A 26,228-nucleotide genomic window follows, 5' to 3' on the forward strand; every position below is an offset into this window, starting at 1 on the left:
TTCAGCCTCTGATTGGCTGTGGGCCAATCCTTCATTTGTGTAGGGTGTAACTCCCCTTCAGCCTCTGATTGGCTGTGGGCCAATCCTTCATTTGTATAGGGTGTAACTCCGCTTCAGCCTCTGACTGGCTGCAGGCCAAGCCTTCAAGACTTTCTATCCCCTAACAATGGTTTTTATTTTCAAGTTGTGTGTTTGCTTCGTTCACAGCTCTGGGATATCTGGTCACTGAGGTGCTTGTAAAGAGCCCAAGACCTAACTCTGCCCCCAACCAAGGAAAACGGGAGTCTATTGAGAGGCTCATATGTACCAAGCATTGTATTATGCAAAACACTTTACAGTGCATGATCTCTTTTCTTCCTTATAGCAGCCTAGGCAATGGCTGTTGTCAGCATTTTACAGATGAAGAAATGAGGGTTTGGAGAGAGTAACTTGCTCAAGTCTTCCTGACACCAAAGCCCATGCCACCCTACCTTCCCCACACCATCCACCTCCCTGGACCTCACTGGTGGTGCAGCAGGGAGACTGCAAACAACTCTGTCACCCTCCTTGTGCCCGTCCAACGTCATTTGTAAAAATGTAAAAGCCATTTCTGAAAGTTGATTTTCGCCTTCAAAAATTCTATTGAACAGCAGCTTCCTTATTATTTAAATCTTTGCTGCCACCTAGTGGGAATTATGTAATTAGAAGAATAAAGAAAAATTTCAGTTAGGCTTGAATTAAAAAACTGTCCATTTCATCCTGTAAAAGGCAAAACTATGTAGACGGTGAAATGATCAGTGGTTTTCAGGAGTTAGGAGGAGGGAGGGATGAAAAGGCGGGGTACAGAGAGTTTTTAGGGTAGTGACATTACTGTGTATGATACTGTAATAGCGGGTACATGTCATTGTATCTTTGTCCAAACTCAGAATGTCCAACATCAAGACTGAACCCTAATGTAAACTGTGGACTCTGGGCTATCATGATGTGTCAATGTCAGTTCATTAATTGTAACAACGGTTCCACTCTGGTGGGGGATGTTGCTAACCGGGGAGGCTGCCGCGGGTAGGGACTGGGGTTGTATCGGAAATCTCTGTACCTTCTGCTCAATTTTGCTGTGAACCTACACCTGCTCTAAAAATAGTCTTTTTTAAAAAAACTATCAATTTTCTTATATCCATACTGTGCTCCTAAACTTTAAAAATTATATTTTTAAACAAATATCATGGCCTTCCATTTTTATCTTTATAGTAAACTACCAGATGTGAAATTCCTTTTATAAAAATTTTGGTCAGGTGTTGGAATTATTATAAACCCCAGCTTTTAAAAATGCTTAATCTTTTGTGACCATCTAACATACACTCATTTGTGCATGACCTTCTAATATGTACTCATATGTGTACTAGATAATGAGCTATACATTAAGAAATTCTAATTTGCAGTATTCAGAACTTGTATTTTTAAATGTTATAAATAGTCAAATTTTTTACATTATCATGGTTTAAAAATTCAAACAACACAGAGCATGTGAAGTTAAACAGTAAAGTCCTCCTCCAGAGAGGGAAGTTTCTTCAGAATTTTTAATGTTTTCCCCCAGAAATGTTCTATTCTGGGACTAGGACACACACACCATTTTCTTTACTACTTTTTTATGAATGGGCTTATGCTATGCTTACTGTTCTATGGCCTGCTTTTTTTACTTGATCTATTTTGAACATCTTTCCATGCCAGAGCACAAATCTGCCTCGTTCTTTTGAGCAGCATATAGTATTCCATTATCGACTATACTATAATTTATTTAACTGGCCCTTCGCTGATGTCCATATCGCCTATTCCCAGTTTTTGTCGTTAGGGAAATGCTGTAGGGAATATATGCGTGCACATACATGCTTTTGCAAATATATTTGTAGAATAAAATCTTAGACCTAAAATAATTACTGGATCTTAAGGTTACGTGAACACCCACTGATCAAGATCACCAAAAATACACGTCATCAAAAAAAAATAAAAAAGCGGGTCAGGTTTATTGAACTAGCTGCAGCAATAGGGAAGCCAGAGGAATCGTGAGCCCACTCTGGGTGCAGTTTGGAGGAGTTTTCACAGCATTTGGGCTTGTGCTGGGTTATTTTATTTTATTTTATTTCTTTATTTATTGAAATGGAGCTTCGTTCTTGTTGCCCAGCCTGGAGTGCAATGGCATGATCTCAGCTCACTGCAACCTCTGCCTCCCAGGTTCAAGCAATTCTGCCTCAGCCTCTTGAGTAGCTGGGATTACAGGCGTCCGCCACCACGCCCGGCTAATTTTTTGTATTTAGTAGAGACGAGGTTTCACCGTGTTACGTCAGGCTGATCTTGAACTCCTGACCTCAGGTGATCCATCCACCTCGGCCTCCCAAAGTTCTGGGACTGTAGGCTTGTGACACCGCACCCAGCCCATGTGCTAGGTAATTTTAAAGAAGATTCAAAGGAGCAGAAGCAGTTCTAGGTTAAGCGTTGTCAAGAAGCAGGGCCAGGTCAGTGATTGGGTCTCTTAGATTTTTCTGGATGGTCAAATAATTAAAGTTGGGCTAGAAGCATCATTAGGAAAGCAGTGGCAGTCATGGATGTGGTCAGAAGAGGGGGCTGTTTCATCACTTTGGGTTACCAAGTGGCCTCGTCTCTGTCTTGGTCCAAACCCGGCCACTAAGTGGCCTTGCCAGGACATGGCTTTATTCTGTGTGTGTTCCGTATGATCAGTTGGGAGCACCGTGGCCAACCTGACACGTGCTTGCTTTCATTCTCTCAGGTACATTGATTTGGAAAATGTCTGTAGATGTTGAAGTTGCTTTCCAGAAAGGTTGCACCACTTTATAGTCTTCTGGGTTCTTTTAAATACCCAACTTCCCTAACAGAATGAAGCAGTCAATAATCAGATTAATTATGGCAATTGTAATAACAGCAAATGTTTCTGGTCACTTCCAATGTGCCATCTACTGCTAAATCTATTAAATGCCCTGAATCCTCATCAGAGGCCTGAGACCAGGTGCTGACAACATTCCCACTTCCCTAAGAAGAAACCCAGGCTTCAAAAGGATGTAGCTTGCCTTGATCACATAGCTAGCCAACAAGGAGTTAGCTGGGGTTCGGGACTGGGATGTCTTACTCCAGGCCCACACTCTTTACTATGAAGAAATAATTTCTCCTTTATTATCCTTCCAGGAGCCTGCCAAGGAGAATTGAAAGCTAAGGAATTAAGAGCCATTTAACTGATGATCACAAATCTTTGAAAGGCTAGTTTGGGTTGATAATGAAGTAGGGTCCCATTTACAAAAATGAGATTTACGGGCAGCCTTCCAGGAGTAATCACGTATATAGTGTTAGGCGAGGCATCAGCATAAAGTGCTGAGTTGTTCACAGTGCCTCAATTAATAAATGCCTATGAGTACTTTCTTAAAATCACAGCCAAGACACTATAATTAAATATTCTCTGTGTGATCTGTAGCTCAGATGGTGCATTAAAAAACCCCAAGTAAGCAGATGGGTGAAGGACACCCATCCTCTTAGATCCATGGACGTTCGTGAAGCTTCCATGCTGTGTCCTTCTGAGGACACAGCCTGTGAGACTTCACCGAGAAAGATTTTGTGCAGGGAAAGAAACTGACCTGAGATGGTGCTTGAGTAAATATTGATTGAGTGCATGATGGGCACACAGTGGGGTTGAAATTGGGCTGCCTGCTTGGATTTAGCAAAGGAAATGTGTAGTAACCACTGGTGGCTGCTCTTTTTCAGATTGTGCCGGCTGTGGAAGAGATATCAAGAATGGGCAGGCACTGCTGGCGCTGGATAAGCAGTGGCACTTGGGGTGCTTTAAATGCAAGTCCTGCGGGAAGGTCCTCACCGGGGAGTACATCAGCAAGTAAGGCTGGGTGCGGGCACGTGTTCCTTTCAGTGGGCACCAGGCGTTGTGGTTCTTCTGCAGGTCCTGGTCTCAGGGGCCCCATGCTGTCAAAGGTGCTGAAATTGTTCACATCCTGCTGTCAGAATGAACTTGTTGCTATAAAACTTTTGAAAAGAATTGTATTCTTCTGCTTTGGCTACTATAAACCTAATGAAATGTTAATCATTGCCGGATTTAACAATGACAGTGTTATACTGTATGTCATCACCAATTAAGCATTTAATAATTTCCCTGTTGCTATTCATTCTCCTATGAGGAACTAGTAAGCCTTTGTCCTCCTTCCAGGGCTGGAGTACATTTATAGACGCCCCCCAAAAACACGCAAGGCCTAGGTTGTCAGCCGTTTAGGACTGTGCACAAAACAGCCTGCCAGGAAATGGGCTCATGTTCAATAACAGTGGATAATAGCTACAGTTAAGGAAGTGAGGGTTTTTTAAAAAAACAAATGTAGCCTGGCAATGAGGGGAAATTTTCCACTGTATACCTTTTTATGCTTCAAAAAAAACTTTTCTGCTGGGTGCAGTGGCTCACACTTGTAATCTCAACACTTGAGAGGCCAAGGTGGGAGGATCACTTGAGCTCAGGAGTTCGAGACCAGCCTGAGCCACATAGCGAGACCTCATCTCTACTAATATAACTAAATAACTAAATAAATAAATAAATAAGCCAGGCATGATGGCACATGCCTGTAGTCCCAGCTACTTGGGAGTCTGAGGTGGGAAGATTGCTTGAGCCCAGGAGATCAAGGCTGCAGTGAGCTATTATCGCACCACTGCACCCCAGTCAGGGCAACTGAGTGAGACCCTGTCTCAAAAAATAAACAAATACATTCATTCATTCATTCATTTCCCCAACCACATGAAATCACTATTCAAAAATATTAATGAATGTAGTTTAAAAATATAGTGAAACAAACAAACAAAAGGTTGCTTGGGCCCCACCCGCTAGAAATCTGATTCTACAGGCCCAGGGTAAAGCTGAAACACCTGCATTGAAAGGGCAAGAAGGCCGGGTGCGGTGGCTCATGCCTGTAATCCCAGCACTTCGGGAGGCCGAGGCGGGTGGATCACCTGAGGTTGAGAGTTCGAGACCAGCCTGGCCAATATGATGAAACCCGTCTCTACTAAAAATACAAAAAAGGAGCCGGGTGTGGTATCAGGCACCTACAACCCCAGCTACTTGGGAGGCTGAGGCAGGAGAATTGCTTGAACCCGGGAGGCGGAGGTTGCAGTGAACTGAGATCGCGCCACTGCACTTCAGCCTGGCGACAGAGCCAGACTCTGTCTAAAAAAAAAAAAGAAAAGAAAAGGCAAGAAGCTCTTCAGTTGACCATGATGGACAAAGTAAGAAGACAGGTGCCTGGCTTCTAACGGAACATTGCAAACTGTGCAGTGGTGGGTAACTTGGCAGTCTAGAGTGGCACTCTATAGCTTTACCATGCAATCACACACAGGATATAATACTTTTCCTGTGCTCCAAGGTAAATGGAGGAGGTTGCCTGAGCTGGAGGAGGCAGCCATGGGCCCCGGAGGCCTCCTGAGAGCTGAGGAGGTGGTGTCTGGAGGCTGTTCAGAGGCTGTAGTCTGGCATGTGGGCCCCTTGTGGTGGGGGGATGAACGCTGAGCCCACATCTGATGGGCTCAGTGTTCTTTTTCTCTTTTTCTTTTTCTTTTTTTTTTGGAGATTGGGTCTCATGCTGTCACCCAGGCTGGATTGCAATGGCGTGATCTTGGCTCACTGCAACCTCCGCCTTCTGGGTTCAAGTAATTCTCCTGCCTCAGCCTCCTGAGTAGCTGGGATTTACAGCTGTGCGCCACCACACCTGGCTAATTTTTGTATTTTCTTTAGTAGAAACAGGGCTTCCCGTGTTGGCCAGACTAGTCTCAAACTCCTGACCTCAGCTGATCCACCCACCTTGGCCTCCCAAAGTACTGGGACTACAGGCATAAGCCACCGTGCCTGGCCTCAGTGTCATATTATTAAATATACGTATTATATACGTTAACAATATTTTATAGCTTTGCCTTTATTGTGGTTTTAATGAAATTGTCTCTAGTGTTTTGCCTTCAGGTGTGATATTGCCTATTGATTTGCCAGTATCTTCTTCAGGTTCATTAATCCCATTCTTTCTCTGGTTTATTAAATATTGTTATGTGGGCTCAGTGGGCTCAGTGCTCCTCCATGCCCAGGGGGCCTCTGGAGAGAGAATGCTGCCAGGCTTTCTGCTCGTTAGCTCTGAGACAGTACAAAATCAACAAGGGTGATCATATGACGACATGGCCGTTTCGCCTGTGTGGCACCAAGAGCCACAGAGCGCTCTCTGGATCATTTCGCTTGTGGTTTTGATCATGTCTGGTCAGGCCTGACTGGATTACCAGGCATGTGAACGCTGGGTGGGAGAAAATACGTCCTGCCCTTCTGTGGAAAGACCTTGGAGAAATGTGGTTTTGGTGTCTTCTCCAGCCCCTGGCCACCTCCTCAGGAGCTGAACACGCTTTTGTCTTGCAGGGATGGTGCCCCGTACTGTGAAAAGGACTACCAGGGACTCTTTGGGGTGAAATGTGAGGCATGTCACCAGTTTATCACAGGGAAAGTCCTGGAGGTAAGTGGCAGACCGGCTCCCTCACAGCGACCGCCATCTTCCTCAGCGGCCCTCAGAAACACACAAGACGGGGACCCTTTCCCGCCTCCTCCATTTTTTTTTTACCTGTGGAGAAAGAAAATAGTTGCAGGTGACTGTCTTTGGGAATTACGGTGCTGCACTCTCCTCAAAGGCTCACGTGGAAATTAGAATGATGGAGAATTTGCAAAGGAAAAAAAAAGAAAAGCATGATAAAGGTTCTGGTGGGAGTTATGTAGGAGAGGCTATATTAGACCATTTTCATTTTTAGAAGTTAGACAAGAGTAAATGAAGAGGATGCGAAATCGTGTGTATACATCCGTGTGTGCGTGTGTGCATCTGTGTATGCGTGCATTTCTGGGCGTGTGCAGATTCAGGGAGCAGAGGCTCAGAATGGAAGCTAAGAAAGGAAGGGTGGGGGAAAGGTAGAGGCATTGGCTTCCCCAGCCTTCAAAAACCACATCCTGTGTGACCCAGAGCACCCTGTAGCCGGGGCTGAGCTGAAGTCTGTCAAGTTCAGGTGCCACCGCCTCCAGCTGGGGAGCTTTCTTCCTGCTTTCTCAGCAGCTGCCACACAGGCTTCTGCCTCTGGGCTGAGCCAGTTCCTCTGGGGTGAGACACAGAATTCTGGGGCCAGAGTTCAGAAGGAGTCGCTACCCTACTTCTCCCAGGCCTGTGGGGTGTCAGCCAGGTCCAAGGAGAAAGTAAGACTGCCTCACCCGTGGCCCACCTGCCAGGGTGGAGAGTATGACCCAAGCAGAGGTGGATCAGGAAGCCTCACAACTAGGGGGATGACTACAGGTCCTGCAGCTTGTCACCGTGCTTAGTCAGGCACCAGGCTGCTGAATCCGCAGAGCCATGTTCCACCTTCCCAGCAGGGCACGTTTCAGAGACCCAGACAGAGATCCAAGGCACCCCCACCAGGGTGTTTCTGGGCTGCACTGTCTCTTCCGTGGGTTTCACAGCAAAGGTCCAGCGTGGCCCCCTAAATCCCACTGTAAGCCCTTTCCACAAAGCACAGAGGGGCCAGCATTGGCTGTGTGCTGGGACCTGGGCAGCTGATTGCACTTGGGAGAGAAGGGTGTGATTGTGGTCAAATGCAGTTGCCTCTTAGCCCGAGGAAGAGGGTTCTGGGAAGAGGGAGCAACACCTGCAGGGGCGCAGAGGTGAGGAAAAGCACAGCATACATAAGAAACGTCAGTTGGGCAGGAGCACGGATGTGACAGATGATGCTGGAGAAGTGGGCAGGGTCCCAAGAGTGACATTCTGGAGTTTGGGTGTTACCCTAAAAGCGGTGGGAAGCCATTGAACTGCTTGTAGCTGGAGTGTCATGTGATTAGACCAGGTTGTTGTGTAAAGAACATATGAGAGTTCTCAAATCTATGTACACACATGTTCACAGCAGCACTGTTCACATCAGCCGAAAGGTAGAAACAACCCAAAGTCCATCAGCAGGTGAATGGATAACAACACGTGGTGTATCCGTCTAGTGGAATATCATCCAGCCTTGCAGCAGTGCTGCCTACCACAGGATGAGCCTTTAGAACACACTAAGTCAAAGAAACCAGCCACAAAAGGCCACATATTATATGATGTGGTTTACATAAAATATCTAGAATAGGTAAATCCATACAGATAGAAAGCAGATTGGTAGTTGCCAAGGGCTGGGGGAAGGGGAAATAGGAAATTACTGCTTTACGGATACAGGATTTCCTTTTGGGGTGATAAAAATATTTTGGAATTAGATAGAGGAGGTGGTTGCATAGCATTGTGAATGAATGTACTCAGTGCCACTGAATTGTTCACTTTAAAATGGTTAATTTTATGGTACGTGCATTTCAGCTCAGATTTTTTTTTAAATGACTGGGAAGGGAGTTGAGGTGGAGACAGAACAGCTAGGAGGCTACTACAGAACTCTGGGCACAAAACGATGGTGGCGCTGGCTGGAGTGGAGCCTGAGAAATGGGCCCCCACCCTCCGCACACACAGGAAGGGTGGAAAGAGTTCTCTCGTAGCCTTTCCAATAAAGCTTTATTGACCCAAGGGCACTTCAAAACTAGTGTCTTGACTAGGGAGAAAGAAGCATATCCCCAGGAAGGCTGTTGGAGAAGATGGATGGGACCCACCTGAAGGGGAGCTTGGAGTCCGAGCAGTCCCATCACAGTGCTCAGAGCATGATGCAGTGGTTGGTGCCTCCCCTCCTGGCCCTGAGTCTATCCCTCATCCCTCCCGAGAGAGCTCTTCTCAGAAGTGCCCTCACTGGGGCCTGACACCATTTCCCATGATGTCATTCCTGAGTTTGATCTCTTGTGGAGGATTGAAATAAACCTGTTGAGTTGGGAGCAACTTGGAAATTTCCTTCTCCTCCTCCTCCTCCTTTCTTCTTCTTTCTTCTTTTTCTTCTTCTTCCTCCTTCCTCCTTCCTCCTTCTCCTTCTCCTCCCTCCTCTTCCCTCCTCCTCCCTTCTCACTTCTCCCTCCTCCTTCCTCCGTTCTTCCTTCTAACTTCTTTCTTCTTTCTTCCTTCTTCCTTCTTTGTTGTCGTCATCTTCTTTTCTTTTCTTTTTTTATTTTTTTTTAAGAGACAGGGTTTTGCTCTGTTGCCCAGGCTGGAGTGCAGTGGTACAATCATACCTCACTGCAACTTTGAACTCCTGCTCTAGCTATCCTCCTGCCACAGCTCCCTGAGTAGCTGGGACTACAGGTGCATGCCATCACACCCACCTAATTTTGTTATTTTTTGTAAAGCATGGGAGTCTCATTCTATTGTCCAGACTGCTCTCTAACTCCTGGTCTCAGGCAGTCCTCTCGCCTCAGCCTCCCAAAGTACTGAGATTACAGGCATGAGCAACCAAGCCTGGCCCTCATAAAAAAAAAAAAAAAAAGGAAAGAAAAGAAAAAAAAAAAACAATGGAACATCAGAATGATTTCCCAGATGTCCAGCTGTACAAAGAGAGGCGAGAAAACACTGAACGCGATCCCCACATTTGTGACAGCCATGTTTGCAGTCTTCTTAGTCCACATGTGGAGCTGTGTTCCCCCAAAACATGTTGGGGAGGGAAAAGGGCTCTGTGTGTGTGTGTGTCTGAGAGTGTGTGTGTGTGTGTGTGTGTGTGTGTGTATGTACGCGCGCGCGCGCGTTGATACCCTTCAGATTTAGCTCGACAGCTGTGGGGAAGAAAATCTAAAATAAAGCTAGATCCAAGAACATGCCGTTTGGAAGAAACATCTGCTCACTCTGTTTTCTCCTTCAAGACCTGAGTCATTTGGCTTTCCCTGTGGCTGCAGAGGCCTCTTCTCAAATTGGCTTCAGGTTTCTGTGAAGGCCGTTTTGTGAGGCTTAAGACTTGGAGACTTTCCATTTGGGGCTTTCAGAGTTGAGACGTCTGGGAGTAGTTTGCACCATGTTCAGCCTCAGATTCAGAATCCATCCAGCAGATGTAGTCCTCAGATGGGCGTGTGAGCTAGAAAAATGTCCTGCAGGGTTATCACGCTGACGTGTGACAGCTTGTGAGTCAGTTTGGCTTGGTTACCAACACAAAGCAGGGCGGTCTCCACACACTCCTCCCTCGGCCTCTCACGCTTGGGTCTTGGTGGTGGGGAAATTTTATGATGGTGGTACATCTTGCTATAAATGGTACATTTTGTAAATACTGTGAACCTTGGGTTTTTGTGGTTTTTTATATTTATTTTATCCACAGATAAATTTATTTTATCCCTTTACAAATGTATGAGTTTTCTGTGTCAGCTGCAGCAGTGGTGGCTTAAAACAACAAGCTTACACAGCTCTTGAGGTTCTTGAGGTTAGTTCTTAAACTGAGTTTTCTCGGTTCTTGAGGTGAGACGTCTGCAAGCAAGGTGCGGCAGGGCCATGCTGTCTCTGAAGGCTCTGGGGAAGGGCCTTTCCTCGCCTCTCCGAGTTTCTGATGGCTCTGCATGTTCCTTAGCTTGTGGCAGCCTCCCAGTCTCTGGCTTTGTCTTCACATGGCCGCCTATTCCGTGTTGTCTCCTTTTCTCTGTTACAGTTCCCTCTGCCTCTTTCCTGTAAAGGCACTTGTCGTTGGAATCAGGGCCCACCCAGATAATCCAAGATGACCTCCCCATCTCAAGATCTTTCACTTAGTTACGTCTACAAAGACCCCTCTCCCAAATAAGCGTTCACAGGTTCCATGGATTTGATAGGGAGTCTCTTTTGGTGACCATCAGGTCACCATTCAACCCGCTTGAGTAAGCCTGGGAAATCACACAAATATCATCCCAGCGAGGCCTGCAGACCCTGTGTGGTTTTAATTTAACACTCACTGAGTTCTAAGAGGACCCACAGGCCTCTCTAGTGTGGTGTCACCAGAGATGCCATCAGACACCTGAGGGACCTTTGAGAAAGAGAAAGGTCACTGGACAATGATAGAGAAGAGATGCTCCAGGTCTGGCTGTGTCACTCATTCCTGAGTGACTTGGGGCAGGTTGTTCAGCCTCTTGGGGCTGTCTTTATTTCCCAGGTAAAGGGACTGGCATGTAACCTCCTAACAGCCCTTGAGTTCTCTGTCTCTGTCATTCCTTAATCCTTGTAAGCCCGGAAAATCACATCAGCTTGAAGGGGTGGGGAGGTGAGCCTGAGCACCAGCGGGTCAGTGAAAAGGCTCTGGGTGGCAGCCAATCTGAATCTGTACTCACCAGCTGGGGGTCCTTGGGCAAGAATTGCCACTTCTTTGAGCCTCAGTTTTCTTTTCTTTAAGTGCAAGAATTGAAAATATGCATGTAATTCCAAGACTTGGGCTGCTAGACCTCCTGGAGTCACTTCAGCTCTAAAGATCTGAGTTCTAGAATTCTCATGTCTTGGCTGTAAGGGATCAGACAGAGCCAATGGTTATTTTTTTCTGGAAACCAGCATGTAGCACTCAGCATAGAGCCTACACTCAAATTGTAGCTTGATTTCTCATCACTTGCTTTCAGTTTTGTTTTCGACAGCAAGATTCTCTTTTTAGGGAGATCTTGCTATAAATGGTACATCTTCAAATGCTTCTGCTGATTAACTTATAAATTTAGGAGAGTGCTGAAGATATTTACAACCTGCCTCCTAATTAAGAAGTATAGGGGCAAATTAGTGTGAGATACTCGAGTTTGCTCTCGCCATCTTTTCTCCGAACTTCTCTGAGGCAGCCTTCCTCCCCCTTCCTTCTCCCCTCCTCCTCCCCCTTCCCTTGCCTGCACCTCCTTTCTGCCTAACCGCCTAATGGTAAGAGGAAGCTGCAAGAGACTTCAGACTTAGGTCACTAATGTCATGGGGGAGTGGGGCATCTCTTTGGAATGCATTTCTTCCCATCTTTGGTAGATAGCCCTAGGAGAGCTCTCACTCCAGCAGACATCCTTTCCAGGGTACAGGTGGTTACCTGCTAACCTCATAAAGACAAGAAACAGCAACAAAATGGTTGTTATTATCAACAGCAACAGCTAGTTTCAAAATGAAGGCAGCTCATGGTGGGTGCAATCAAGTAAGGACTCCAAAATTCATAAGGGGGTTAGTCTCGTATCTCCAACCCTAAATTTAAGTAAGACAGCAACTGAGTTTCTTGGTCTCTCTTTACAAAGGTATAACCATCTCTAGGCACATAGCTAAAAGTAGATTGTTTTTGATGGTGCTTTCTTAAGATGTGGAATCTTCTCTGGAACACCACACTCTTACGTAATACTTCCCATACCTCGTTGTTGTTGTTGTTGTTGTTGTTTGAGACAGAGTCTTGCTCTGTTGCCCAGGCTGGAGTGCAGTGGTGTAATCTCAGCTCACTGCAACCCCCACCTCCTGGGTTCGAGCGATTCTCCTGTCTCAGCCTCCTAAATAGCTGGTATTACAGGCACACGCCACCATGCCCAGTTAATTTTTGTGTTTTTAGTAGAGATGGGGTTTTGTCACGTTGGCCAGGCTGCTCTTGAACTCCTGACCTCAGGTGATCTGCCCGCCTTGGCCTCCCAAAGTGCTGGAATTACAGGCGTGAGCCACTGTGCCCTGCCCCATACCTCTTTGGATTAGATAGAGGTTGAATTTATTCTTGACAAGTGTTTGGGAAAAAAAGCAAATGTCAAACTGAAAACAGAAGTCTGGAAGGTAAAGGAAAAGGGTTTATCCCACATATTCTTCCCCTAGTCTTGGGCTGTTTTACCAACAGACTAACAAAGGGTGGGCTTGACTTTCTCTTGGCCTCTCAAGCTGTCTTGTGCAATTCCTATGCCCCCAGGGGCTGCCTGTGTGCACGGAGCACTGCACTGGTTCACTCAGGACAAAGGCGCTCAGCCCTCGTCCCACACTGCAGAGTGGTGCTTCCCTGAGCAGGCACCTGCCAGGCTGCACGGGAGTATTCTTTTGTTCTCTTCCCTGAAAGGCAAGTTGTCTTACGTGCATTCTGACCACAGAGGGAGAGGGCGGGGCTCTGAGGCCTACAATTTCCCTTTCCTCACATCACTGCACCCAGAAATCAATGGGCCTGGGCTCATCTGGTCTTTCCGGGCAGGCTGGTGGCACCTGTCCTTGTGTCACATGGTATTTACTGTGTCGCCTGTGCTCTCTGGGAAAGTGCAGTGGTGTCAGAGACAGCCTGTACACCCGCCACATAAGAAAGAGAGCCTCAGATGGAGCGGAGGCAAGTCCCCTAGGCCCTGGAATGCCTGTCGAGTCAGCCCAATGAGGCAGCCCTGCCCTGTCCTTATCTGTTAACTTGGAACTGGTGGACGGCAGGACAGGATTTAGACTCGCTTTTAGACCCCTCCTGCTGAACTCCTGGAGTGAAGGAAATGGAATCACAGTGGGATTCGGCCCAATCCTTTTCCTTGACTCTCAGCGGAATTAAAAACCGGTGGCTCTGTTTTGTTTTGCTCTTGGACTGATTTAAAAAACTGCTTTTTCACAAAGCTGAGGGACAAATGTTTATGATGTTTCTGAGGCGAATTCACATTATAAATTGAGGCCCTTGTCCCCTTCCTTCTTTTTGGCATAGGTATTTTAAGTATGTTATGTCACAGTAATCATAAGCAGTGAGTAGGTCTTGTTCTGAGCTAAGCTGTTCTCTAGTGAGCAAAACATAGGTTTCTTTCTGTCACCATCAGAGATGTAATTTGCAAAAGAGAAGTTGAAATGCCGATTCCCCTTTTCTTGTTCTGTGTCTATCATACACATGCAAGGAACAAATAATAACCTGTGTCCATGCTGAAGGCTAATTGCATTCTTCTCATTCTCACTGTGCTCAGAGGAATTTCTGCTTTCATCCAGTTAATTAATTGTAGACCCGAATATTTTTGAGGATCATGGAAGGGGAAAAAAAAAATCAAGTTATCTGAGTATATTGGTTGAGATGGTCTACGTCCCAGTGGACAGTGAGCCACCACTGTATCCTGACTTTGTATAATATTTTTAACATCTGCAAGTGATCTCATAAACAGTTAATTCTCATGACAGGCCTGCAAGCTGGTCAGGGCAGTTAGTTACCAGTCACTTTCATTTATAGATGAGGCTACTGAGTGCCCGAGACTCTGGAGCTAATTGGTGTGACAGAACCATGATTAGAAAATAGATCTCTTAGGTTGGTGAATGGATACAAACATGCAGTTAGAAGAAAGAAGTTCAATGTTCAGTAACAGACTAGGGTGACTGCAGTTAACCAGCAATATACTGTATATTTCAAAGTAGCTGGGAGACATAGAGATGATAAATACTGAAGGTGATAATACTCCCGATACCCTGACTTGAGCATTATATATTATACACATGTAAAAAAAAGTACTCATATGAACCCCATAAATATGTAAGATATTATGTATCAATAAAATAAAAAAATAAGGAAAATAGGTCTCTTTCAATTTAGAAGATAGGGACGTACACATATACAAAGAGACAGAGAGAGAGGGGGAGAGCAAGAGAGAGCATGAACTTTATCATCTACCTGAAAATAATCATTACAGAAAACAGTTTGCCTCTTGATATAACTTGCTGAAGGACCAAAACTTACCATTCCTGGTGGATGGCAAAGGCCTGCCTCAGGTGGCCCCTTTATGCCTATTCTCAGGACAGTAAACATGTACTGCTTGGTTGGTTTACTTTTTACCAGTGTGAAATGTCACTGAAAATCAGTGACTTTGCTCATAGAGTCTGCTGTTTCTGTGCCTCATAGTCTGACCCCCTTGAATCATCTGTAGCCTCTACCAGGCCACCTGGCTCTGCCCTTGGAGAATGTTGTGGATGGACGATGCTATCTCGAGTTCGAGAGCATATTTTCTTCATGGAGCTCTGCTCTCGGACTCTGTAGATCAATGGACAGTCAGGAAGGCCCTGTGAAACAGGGTCAATATTGAGACACTGGTCACCTTCTCTATTGTCAGACCATCACTTGACAATAAACTGGAGAAATGACTTCATTTTAAATATGAATTAAGCAAAAGGTGGTATATCTAGAAAACGGAATATTATTCAGCCATAGAAAGGAATGAAGTTCTGATACATACTACAACATGGAGGAACCTTGAAAACATTATGCTAAGTGAAAGAAGACAGTCAGGGTCAGGCATGGTGGCTCACGCCTGTAATCCCAGCACTTTGGGAGGCCAAGGTGGGCAGATCACCTGAGGTTGGAAGTTTGAGACCAGTCTGGCCAGCTTGGTGAAACCCCGTCTCTACTAAAAATACAAAAATTAGCTGGATGTGGTGGCAGGTCCCTGTAATCACAGCTACTTGGGAAACTGAGGCAGGAGAATCACTTGAACCCGGGAGGCGGAGGTTGCAGTGAGCCGAGATCATGCCATTGCACTCTAGCCTGGGTGACAGAGTGAGACCCTGTCTCCAAAAAAAAAAAAAAAAAAGAAAAGAAAAGAAAAGACAGTCACAAAAGACCATATATTGTCCAATTCCATTTGTATGAAATGTGTGGAACAGGCAAATCCACAGAGACAGGCAGTAAGTTAGAGAATGCCAGGGGCTGGGGGAAGGGGGAAATAAAGAGTGACTGCTAATGGATATGGGGTTTCTTTTTGGAGTAATGAAATATTCTAGTGGTGACGGCTACACAACTCAGCGAGTATAGTCATCCCTCAGTATATGCAGGGGATTGGTTCCAGGACCACCATCCCCCTGGTAAATCTGCACATACTTACGTCCCAAAGTCAGTCCTGAGGAACTCACTTGTACAAAAAGTCAACCCTCAGTGTACAGAGGTTTTGCATCCCTTGAATGCTGTATTTTCAATCCACGTTTGGTTAAAAGAAAGGGAACCATGTGGTTCAAACCCACGCTGTTCAAGGATCAACTGCATACTAAAAATTACTGAACTATATACTTTAAAGGGGTGAATTGTATGGTATGTGATTTATATCTCAATTTCACATACACACATCTACCTGTCTAGCTATCTATGCAAGAATGGGCATTCAAGTCAATAAATGTCTTAATGCAAGATTCTATGCTAGGCTTGGCCAGGCACGGTGGCTCATGCCTGTAATCTCAGCACTTTGGGAGGCTGAGATGGGAGATCACCTGAGGTCAGGAGTTCGAGACAAGCCTGGCCAACATGGCGAAACCCCATCTCTACTAAAAATACAAAAATTAACTGGGCGTGGTGGCGCAAGCCTGTAATCCCAGCTACTTAGGAGCCTGAGGCAGGAGGATCGCTTGAACCCAGGAGGCAGAGGCTGCGGTGAGCCGAGGTCATGCCACTGCACTCCAGCCTGGACAACAGAGCAAGACAACACCTCAGGAAAAAAAAAAAAAAAATTCTATGCTGGGTTCTTTCCCTCTGTGGGAGACTAAATTTTTGTTCTCTTGTGTGGCAAGAGGTTGCCACTGCACAGGACATGGCCTTGATTGTAGAGTGTAGCTTAGTGAATGTAAAATCTCTCCAGTGCTGGAAAAGTAGACTCCAGTTGAAATCCAATGTATGATTGGATTTCATACATACATTCATATAGTTTGTGATGAGTTCGTTTTGCAACATTTTATTGGAGAAGAAAAACCTGGTGCTAATATTTTGTCGCCTTCATGGCTAACAGGTTGGGAATTGATCCAGTAGGGCAGAGCACATTGATTGAATGAATGACTTGAGGAAAATCTATCTGATTCACCCGAAGCTGGCCACTTTCTCTTACTTTCACAACAGGAGGAAATGTGTTGCGACATGGCACCAGCAGACTGCATTCCCATGCAGTAAAGATTTAATATTTATGGAAAAATCACCCCATTTCCTGTCAGCACAAATGGAAGGGCTTTCTTATTTGGAAATAACAGTTTGAAAAGAATTTCTATTTATCTTGAGTTAAAAGGATGTTTTGGTTTTTTTTTCAGCGTTACTTAACTTCAGAGAGTTTAGCTTATGGCTGAAATGTGTGAGCAGGGGAATAACTGCCCCGGCAGGTCAAGTGAGACTCTTCCAGGAAGTCAACCAGGATTACTGAGCATGTGCTAGGAGCCCTACATGCGGCAGGGCGGTGGCAGTGGCAGGGGTGGGTCACAAAAGAAAACATAAGATTTAGGGCTTGTTCTCAGAGTGATAAGGCATGCATCTTTATTTTTTTTATTTTTTTTATTTTTTTTATTTTTTTTTGAGACGGAGTCTCGCTCTGCCACCCAGGCTGGAGTGCAGTGGCCAGATCTCGGCTCACTGCAAGCTCCGCCTCCCGGGTTCACGCCATTCTCCTGCCTCAGCCTCCTGAGTAGCTGGGACTACAGGCGCCCGCCACCTCGCCCAGCTAGTTTTTTGTATTTTTTAGTAGAGACGGGGTTTCACTGTGTCAGCCAGGATGGTCTCGATCTCCTGACCTCGTGATCCGCCCGTCTCGGCCTCCCAAAGTGCTGGGATTACAGGCTTGAGCCACCGCGCCCGGCAGCCATGCATCTTTAAAAGGCATGCAGTATCCAAGCTGAAAACCTCCTGGAGTGTCCCAGGAACCCCCTCCCCCACCCATCCTCAGGGATCAGAAGTGCCCAGGGCCGCTGCAGCTTTTTCAGAGACCAAGGGCGAACTGCAGTTTAGAAATGGCTGGGATTCAACAGCAGAGAGACACAGCCGGCCTGGACAAGTTACCACCGAGTGCAGTAAGGGATGGAATTCCCGGACTGGCCACTATTCTGGGCACCAAAATGATGTCCCCAGAGTAGTCCTTTCTCCTCTCCAGAACCCAGCACATCAGGGCATCAGAAGGACTCCTGTGTCTGCTTTCTCAGGGACTCAGAGCAGCACCCTTCCCCTTCCTGCTGTTCCCTCCCAGCTCCCATCCCAGGCTCTGCTTACCTCTTCTTTTACCACTATGGACATAAAAGGGGTGATCATGCCCCTTCTTCTAAATGATTGATTCCAGGGTGCCCCACCTACCCTACAGAGGTGATCTTCAATAATTCCAAGCTAATTTTCATGACCTTCTCTTGGGGGAGCAGAAAAAGAGTTTAATCTTTGGCGGTGTCTCTCAGTGCACAAAGGTAATCCAGGGCCAGATGTGGTAGCTCACACTTGTAATCCCAGCACTTTGGGAGGCCAAGGCAGGAGGATCACTTGAGACCAAGAGTTCAGGACTAGCCTAGGCAGCACAGTAAGACCTCACTTCTACTAAAAATTTAAAAAATTAGCTGGATATGGTGGTGCGGGTCTATAGTCCCAGCTATTTGGGGGGCTGAAGCAGGGGGACTGCTAGAGCCCAGGTGTTGGAAGCTGCAGTGCTGCAGTGAGCTATGATCACATTCCACGGCACTCCAGCCTGGGCGACAGAGCGAGACTCTGTCTCAAAACAAACAAACAACAACAAAAACACAATAATTTTGGACCCACAGTATTAAACAGCCAAGTAATGGGCACACACAGTAAATGTCCCGAGTTCAAGAGAGATTTCTGGTGATTACTAGAAAGAAGTCGACTTTGGTTCTTAAGGAATGGGTAGTCAAGGTGAGAAATTTATCTTTGTTTGCTATTGTTACTGAAGGCTTTGTTCACTTTTTTCCAGCCTTGTTTGTTTCTTTCACTTTAAACATGTGATTTGATTGTACTGTCTGATTTAATTGCAAGATTATAATAATATGTCCTTTTCTATTTCAAACCAGTAGTCAGCTTATAAGTTTTATTTTATTTTTTTGAGACAGAGTCTCACTCCATCGCCCAGGCTGGAGTGCAGTGGCACTATCTTGGCTCACTGCAACTTCCGCCTCCTAGGTTCAAGCAATTCTCCTGCTTCAGCCTCCCAAGTAGCTGGGATTACAGGCACGTACTACCATGCCTGGCTAATTTTTGTATTTTTTACCAGAGATGGGGTTTCACCATGTTGGTCAGGCTGGTCTTGAACTCCTGAGCTCAAATGATCCACCCACCTCAGCCTCCCAAAGTGCTGGGATAACAGGCATGAGCCACCACACCGGCCAGTTTAAACATTTTTAAATAATATTTTCTACTACAGACTAATTTTAGCTTAATCATGAGGGAAACAGAAGTTTTTGGGCTCACTCAGACCCATTCTCCATTTGAAAGACTGATCCTGCTAATCCACTTGTATCTGCCGAGCTAGCTGATGGTGGTAGACAGACAGACAAGTGAGTCCCTACACCCTAGCCAGCCTGACTCCTGGAATCTGGGTTGTGCCGCTGCTGGACATTGCCACTACCTCCAGCAATCTTCTCTAGCTTTTGGGTTCTTAGTAAGTCACACCGAAGATGGCATCTCAAGCTACCTTGGCTCTATTTTGTCCTTGTGATTCCACCTGGTTGGCCTCTCGATGAGTGTTTAACTTGGAGGGGTCTATGTTGAAAAATGGCACCATCCAAAGGTCAGCAGGATAATTTCTGTTCTGGGCACAGTATTACCAGGCTAAGGAGATGAAACTTTCCCCAGGGCCTAGGACATGGCACGTGCTGCAGGGAAAATGGGAGCATTTTGTTCCTTTGGATGCAGTGATGCTGTGCTGAGGAGTCTGCCACCATGGACAGGCTGCCTCCTCGTCTGTTTCACACCTGAATGTGCTTGCTTCCTGGACCTCGTGGCTTCCCGCCTTGGGGAGGATATGGTGCCAGCTCCAGCAGATGGACTTGCTTGTAGTTTGCCAACTAGTCAGGTGGAGGGAGTTAGGGCTGGTGCCCATCCAGCCCAGCGGAAATGAACTGGTACAGAAATTCCTCCCGAAAAGGGAAACTTCAGAGTGGCCTTGCAAATGCAAACTTCATAAACTATTTTAATGGGTCCATAGCAAAACACAGAGTTGCAGGCATCTTGGAAACAGGGATAGAATTTGGAATTTTGGAGCCTGATGTGGCCTGGATAGGTAAGGTGGAAGGGAGAGAAGAGTTGTTAGCAGAAAGAACTGATACAGTAAATCTGAAGATGACCCATACTCTTTGACCCCATCCCAGAAGATATAGAGATGCTTAAATAAATAAAATCCAGAAAGAGAAACCGATCATCCAAATATAGGAGAGTAGAAAGAGGATGAAGAGGCCGGGCATAGTAGCTCACGCCTGTAATCCTGGCACTTTGGGAGGTTAAGGCGGGCAATCGTGAGGTCAAGAGATCAAGACCATCCTGGCCACCACGGTGAAACCCCATCTCTACTAACAACACAGAAATTAGCTGGGCATGGTGGCGTGTGCCTGTAGTCCCAGCTACTTGGGAGGCTGAGGCAGCAGAATCCTATGAACCTGGGAGGCAGAGGTTGCAGTGAGCCAGTATTGCACCACTGCACTCCAGCCTTGCAACAGAACGAGACTCTGTCTCAAAAAAAAAAAAGGGTGAAGACTCGTGGGTAGTGAGCCTAATTCTAATGCTCAGATTACTTCTGGCCACGTGACTAGAAGCCTGGGTAAGTGTCCCTTTTTACCTTTGTAAAGGGGGACACCTTCACTCCTCTGACAGACATTGCATGCTAATGTCTCAAACATGAGGTGAGGTTCAGGAATTACAGAGGTAAAAGGTGCCATCCTTAACCCCGAATGGTCTTACCATCTAAGGCTGAGGTTCTAAAACCAGTATGCCTAAGAATCACCTGTATATCTTGTTTAACGTATGGATTCCCAGCACAACACGGTGCCTATCATTAATAATACTGTATTGTGCACTTAAAAATTTAAGACAGTACATCTCATGTTGTGTTCTTACCACAATAAAAATGAAGTTATTTATGCTTTTAAAAAATAATGAAGTATGGATTCTCAGGCCTCACCCCAGACATTCTGATTCAGGAGGCCTGGGAATCTGCATGTGAACATGCACCCCTGCCCTGGGTGATTCTGGCACAGGGAAGACCACAGATGCCACTTTGAGGATCTGGCCCTATAAGGGTGTGGTGAGGACACATTGATGGAAGTTTCTGACTCCTCAGAAGAAAAATGCACTAGAAATTTAATAAGACCCCTGTAATTATTATAATGTATAAGCCAATAGTTTCCTCTTCATTTTAGAAGCACAACTTTGTTGCTAAAACCTTACATTTTCTCAGCAATGTTTGGGACTTCTTCCAAACCAGCTTAGAGAGATTCCACATGTCTATATAAAAGGGTGTTTTTATTTCCTGATCTTTGTGGGCAAATAATCTCCATGAAAATTTTCCTAAATCATCCTAGTCTTGTTAAAAATGACAAGTGTGGCAGGGCAGGGTGGCTCACACCTATAATTGCAGCACTTTGGGAGGCTGAGGAGGGAGGATCACGAGGTGAGGAATTCGAGACCAGCCTGGGCAATGTGGTGAAACCCCGTCTCTACTAAAAATACAAAAATTAGTTGACTGTGGTGGTGCGTGCCTGTAGTCCCAGCTACTCACGAAGCTGAGGCAGGAGAATCACTTCACACTGGGAGGCGGAGGTTGCAGTGAGCTAAGATCGTGCCCCTGCACTCCAGCCTGGCAACAGAGCCAGACTGTCTCAAAAAATAAAAATAAAAAAATAAAAGAAAAATAGCCAGGCATGGTGGCTCACACCTGTAATCCTAGCTACTCAGGAGGCTGAGGTGGGACAATCACTTGAACACAGGACTTGGAGGTTGCAGTGAGCCATGATTGCACAATGATCTTGCCACTGCACTCTAGCATGGGTGACAGAGATCCTGTCTCAAAAAAAAAAAAAAAAAAAAGACAAGAGTTGTTACAGAAACCTTTCCAACATCCTAAGAAAGAGTACATTAAAAGGGCTGTGCCATCGCTGGAGAGACTTCCAGTTCCTCCTCTCTGTTCACATACATAGAGAGCCTGCAGCTTCCCCTCAGTCACTGGCTCACCTGAGATTTCTGCAGGGATGGTTTCATTGAAAACGAGGCAGTGTGTATAAAATGCCTGCAACACAGTAGGTAGCCAGTAATTTTCTGCTGCAATTAAAAACACACAATACAAAATGCACCAAAAATATGAATCAAGAAGGCTTGATAACAGAGGCTTTTTTCAACCATATTTGTCTCAAACAGTACTGCAGAGTAATATGGAAATTCTGAAGTAACAAAGGGGAATAAAAAGTTGAACTCAGTTTTGTTATACTTTTGCATAAGGGTTCCTTGCATGTACCTCAAAAGCAGTGACTTGCGAGAGGAGGCTGCAGGCTGTGTGATGGCTGTGCTCAGCTAGGCACCTTTCCATCACCTCAAATCCAAGAAAGAAACTCTAAAAGCCTAGGAATCTGGTTTCAGTACAAGCTTCTGCCTCAGGGACAATCACTGTCGGTTTCACATGCAGACAATAGCGAGTGAATGCAAAGAAGTGGTACTTTCCCACCTGCATTTAAAAAAAGAAAGAAAGTAAATCTACTCCCCTCCTTTTTTGGGAACATGGACTGGCCCGTTGTGGTTGCTGGTGTGCTGAACTAGTAAGTAAAGCGAGGAGAGGAGGCGTGAGAGAGTGTGCCTGCCCTCCGCACACGGCGCTGGTTTCCGGAGTGCGTCTCTAGAGGGATGCACGTTGCCGTAGCGGAGCTTCAGTGAGAAGCCTGGTATGTAACCCAGGCGGGCGGGAGCCTCAGTCTGTCCGGCTGAGGTCTGGCATCTACAAAGCCTCTTGGCCGTGTTCTGAACTTGAAGCCTGGAGGAGTTCTCTGCTCAGCACAGCCAAGGAACAGAATTAGAAGAAAAGGAACCCTGGCCTAAGGTAAAGCGGGAATTGCACAAGGTGACCTATGTCCTTCGCTTTGCGAGGCAGATGTGAGATTTCTGGCTTCCTTCGTGAGGTCGGAGGCCGCTCGGATCCTCCAAATGTGGTGGTTGGATGCTGGCGACAGAAGTCACTTTCATTGCCCTGAAATACATTTATGTAAACTTTTTGTTTTCCTGATGATACAAAAGAAACGACAGGAGCTTTTGTTCATCGATACAGAACTAGACTGAAGAGCAGGAAAGGCTGGATATTTATTTCACTGAGAAGTGTAGTGCGTTGACCTTTTAAACAAGGCTTATGTTTTTTTAGGCTGCTACCCCCAAGATTGAAAGGAGACTGTGGTTTTCAGACTTTGGGGTTGTTTTGTTTTGTCTGTGGTTTGTAGAGCTCTGTGAAATTTACATTTGAGTCCTGTTTGGGGGATTTGGTGGTGGAAGTGGCACGTGGGAATAAGTAGATTTAGCTGTTACTGTACATTTATGAGATTTTTTTTTTCTTTAAGAAATTCCCAATGAATGAAAATAAGGAAGCAAAACGTTTGGGTGTTTTATTGCAGCTCTAGGTTGAAAGAGCTTGATAATTGCCTCTCTTTCCATTTTTGATATTCAGTAAAAGAAATCTAGAGATTCTGGCCTTTATAGTGAAAATAGTTTTCCTAAAAAACCTAATTATTAATCAAATCATGCTGTAAAGAGTTCTTTGGGAAAAGTGTTTTAAAATGTGCTATACTAGCATGAAAGAAGAAATGGGACAAGAAAGTTATCTCAGCTGTGAAAGAAATAGATTTATGATGTTGGAAAAGAAAAAAAAAAAAACAAAAATGTGAGTTTGGCCGTAACCCAGCAGGAGTGTGGTGGCTGTAGCAGCTTCATTTGTCACGTAACTGAGATTGGTGACTTAAAAGAATATTGAGCCTGTTTTTTCCCTGAGACAGCCTCATGAGGAATGTTGAGAGGATGTGAAGTTATTTAGATTACCAAAACAGGTTCTGACAAGTAAGTGAAAATAACTCATTAAAATATAATTGTCGCCATTCTATAAATGAATCAAAAGGCTTGTTGAGTCACTGTGTGCTTATAGAATAGGTGAATTTGCCACGGCTCATTGGTATAAATTACTTTTGAGAAGGCTTTTTAAGACTAAGCGTGAGGCCTTGCCAAGCATCCCTTATAACACTTAGAATGAATGTTTTGACCAATGTTTTCAAGGGGGTTGTCTAAGCATTTTCATGTGTCAGTGAGTCTAATACTCGCATCAGTGGCTTATCCTGTAGGCCTAGGGAATATTATATCATGACAACAGAAGTCTGCAGGTTTTTCTCTTTAACTAAACAGTAGCTCATCTAAAAGGACAGAAAGTGAACCACTCAGTTCTTGCAGCCTGACTTTCTGGAGGGGTGGTCATGATTTTGGCTCCCATAGACCAGGGTTCTCAACCTCAGCATTATTGACGTTTGGGATGGGATTATAGTTTGTTGCAGGGGGCTGTCTATGGGATGTCTAGTAGCATCCTTGATCTCTACACACCAGGTGACTCACTGCCCAGCTGTGAGAACCAGAAATGTCTTCAGACACTGTTAAATGTTCCCTGCGGGCAAAACTGCCCCTGGTTGGGAACCAGTGTTGGAGGGAAACCACCTTGGGGCCTACTGCTGCCAATGACAGGGAAGGGGCTCTGAGAGGAGGCTGGAGTCCTAGGGAGATCTGGCGGGGTCCAAGGAACAGTGGCAGGACAAGTGTTTTTGCCTGACCATTTGGTTTTTATTTTGTTTGGGTTTTGTTTGAAATCACATCTTGGGAATGGGGGATCAGATTCAAGGACTGCTGTGGATATACATTCTTCTGCCCCCTTTTCCTTCTGTGCCCTTGTGGGGCTTATTTTATACAGTGCTACGATTGGTATAGAAGTCAAACTTCTCTCAGTTGAATTCTAAAGTGCATTCTGGGGATAGCCTATTTTTTCTTTTTTTAAAAAGAAGCTAAGTGATCCATTTTATAAAGCAAATAGTTACCCATACTTTTCCCTTCTGTAAATACAGGTTTTTTTGTTGTTGCTGTTGTTGTTTGTTTGTTTGTAATGTGGGCTTTTAGTAAATCTGGCCACGCCTGTTAGTTTTTTTTCTTCTGGAATCTGCAACTGAATGCTTTCATTTCTTTTTTCTTTTCCCCCTCTGTACCAGTGGGTCTCAAAGTGTTTTGATTTTTTTAGGAATTGGGCCTTGTTTTGTGAGTGCAATTGAAGAATCACAGCTTTTTTTCCAATTTACAGATAACGATGAAGTCAATGGCTGGGATTTGTTTCTGTTTAAAATTTTTCTTACACCTTTAGCATTAATGCTACTGCTTGTTTACTCTTAAAGGTTTACAGATTACAAAATGCATGAAGCTGTGTATGCCACTTTTTCTTGGTGTTTCTCCAAGAATATAGTACATTGCACTGAGCACCATGACTTCCAGGAGCTACCACCACCACCCAAACCAGATGAGATGTACCACTCCATAGAAGAGACTCTCAAGCCCAGCGGGGGTAGAGGCAGCGCTTAGCATTGGCTGAACAGATAGGGAAACACCTTGACTTATTGGAGTCTATTCTTGGTGACAGATCTGGACTGGCCCATAATATTATCAGAGAGCTGTGGTTTCTGCTTTTGATTGCAAAGCAAATCGTGCATTTATCTCCACCTGGAGGTACCAATGTGACACATACCATGTGCTCTCTAATTAACATTCCTTCGTTATTAAAATTCCCCCTCTCCCCCCATTCAGTAGACCAAAGATCCATGAGTGCAGCAAATGTGAGCATTATAGGTCTGTGTGCCCCCAGGAGGTAGCACAGTGCCTGCTCATACTGTTTGCTCAGTTGTTGATGAACAGACAAATGAATGCCAATGATTTCTATGGAAAGACCACCCAGGAGCTTAGTCAGCAAGCTCACATGTCTGCACCCTGTATCCATATAGCCCATTCTCTGTAATTTTTTTTTTAAGAGGACAAATCCGGTCCCCATCCAAACAGGTTTTAATGTCTAAGGGGCTACCAGAAAACTCTTTGAAGGATGCAGGAAAAGTGGGTCTGTGGGTTGTAGAATTTGGGCCTTCATAAGGCCCAGAAATTAAATTTCTACTCTTATTGTAAACCCCATGGGTTAATGCCACTTCATGGTTTCGATAAGATAAAGAGCACAGTAACTGTAAGGTCTGACCCAAAGGCAAGGTATTTACCACCTCTTTAAGAAAATTCTCCCGTTGAAAGAAAGAGCTTATGATCAGAAGTGATCTGTGTGTCCTGTGGTGAATCAGGTGGTGCTGCCCAGAGAACCTACCTGGTTCTCTGAACCAGGTTATCAGGGCAAGGGGGGTGCAGATGGGGCAGATGTCTTGAAATTGGACGTTTCTGGACTGTGCAGAATGTAAAGGTGCTGTCGTGAGAGATATATAAGCCAAAGATCCTCTCAATCTCTTGCTTTGGTTCACACACCAACCCCAGCTCCATGGGTTTTTTTGTTTTGTTTGTTTTGTTTTGTTTTGTTTTCTAAGACGGAGTCTTGCTCTGTCACCCAGGCTGGAGTGCAGTGGTACAATCTTGGCTCACTGCAACCTCCACTTCCCGGGTTCAAGCAA

At 45.3% G+C, this 26,228-nt stretch overlaps 1 protein-coding gene across 6 annotated transcripts in view; it reads left to right on the forward strand.

Annotated features, from left to right (window-relative positions):
• ABLIM1 (actin binding LIM protein 1) overlaps positions 1 to 26,228 on the forward strand; it is a 277,318-nt gene that overhangs the window by 141,358 nt on the left and 109,732 nt on the right. For 5 of the 6 annotated variants that reach the window (XM_011967491.1, XM_011967492.1, XM_011967493.1 and 2 more), the window contains exons 5-6: positions 3,745 to 3,871; positions 6,422 to 6,515. In XM_011967491.1, coding sequence (XP_011822881.1) covers positions 3,745 to 3,871; positions 6,422 to 6,515 — 221 coding nt within the window. Of the gene's footprint in view, positions 1 to 3,744; positions 3,872 to 6,421; positions 6,516 to 22,331; positions 22,604 to 26,228 lie in introns of those variants that run through there. The other variant, XM_011967496.1, reaches the window with a different exon arrangement.

Source organism: Mandrillus leucophaeus, unplaced genomic scaffold (genome assembly GCF_000951045.1).
Source record: "Mandrillus leucophaeus isolate KB7577 unplaced genomic scaffold, Mleu.le_1.0 Scaffold80, whole genome shotgun sequence".
NCBI lineage: Eukaryota > Metazoa > Chordata > Mammalia > Primates > Cercopithecidae > Mandrillus > Mandrillus leucophaeus.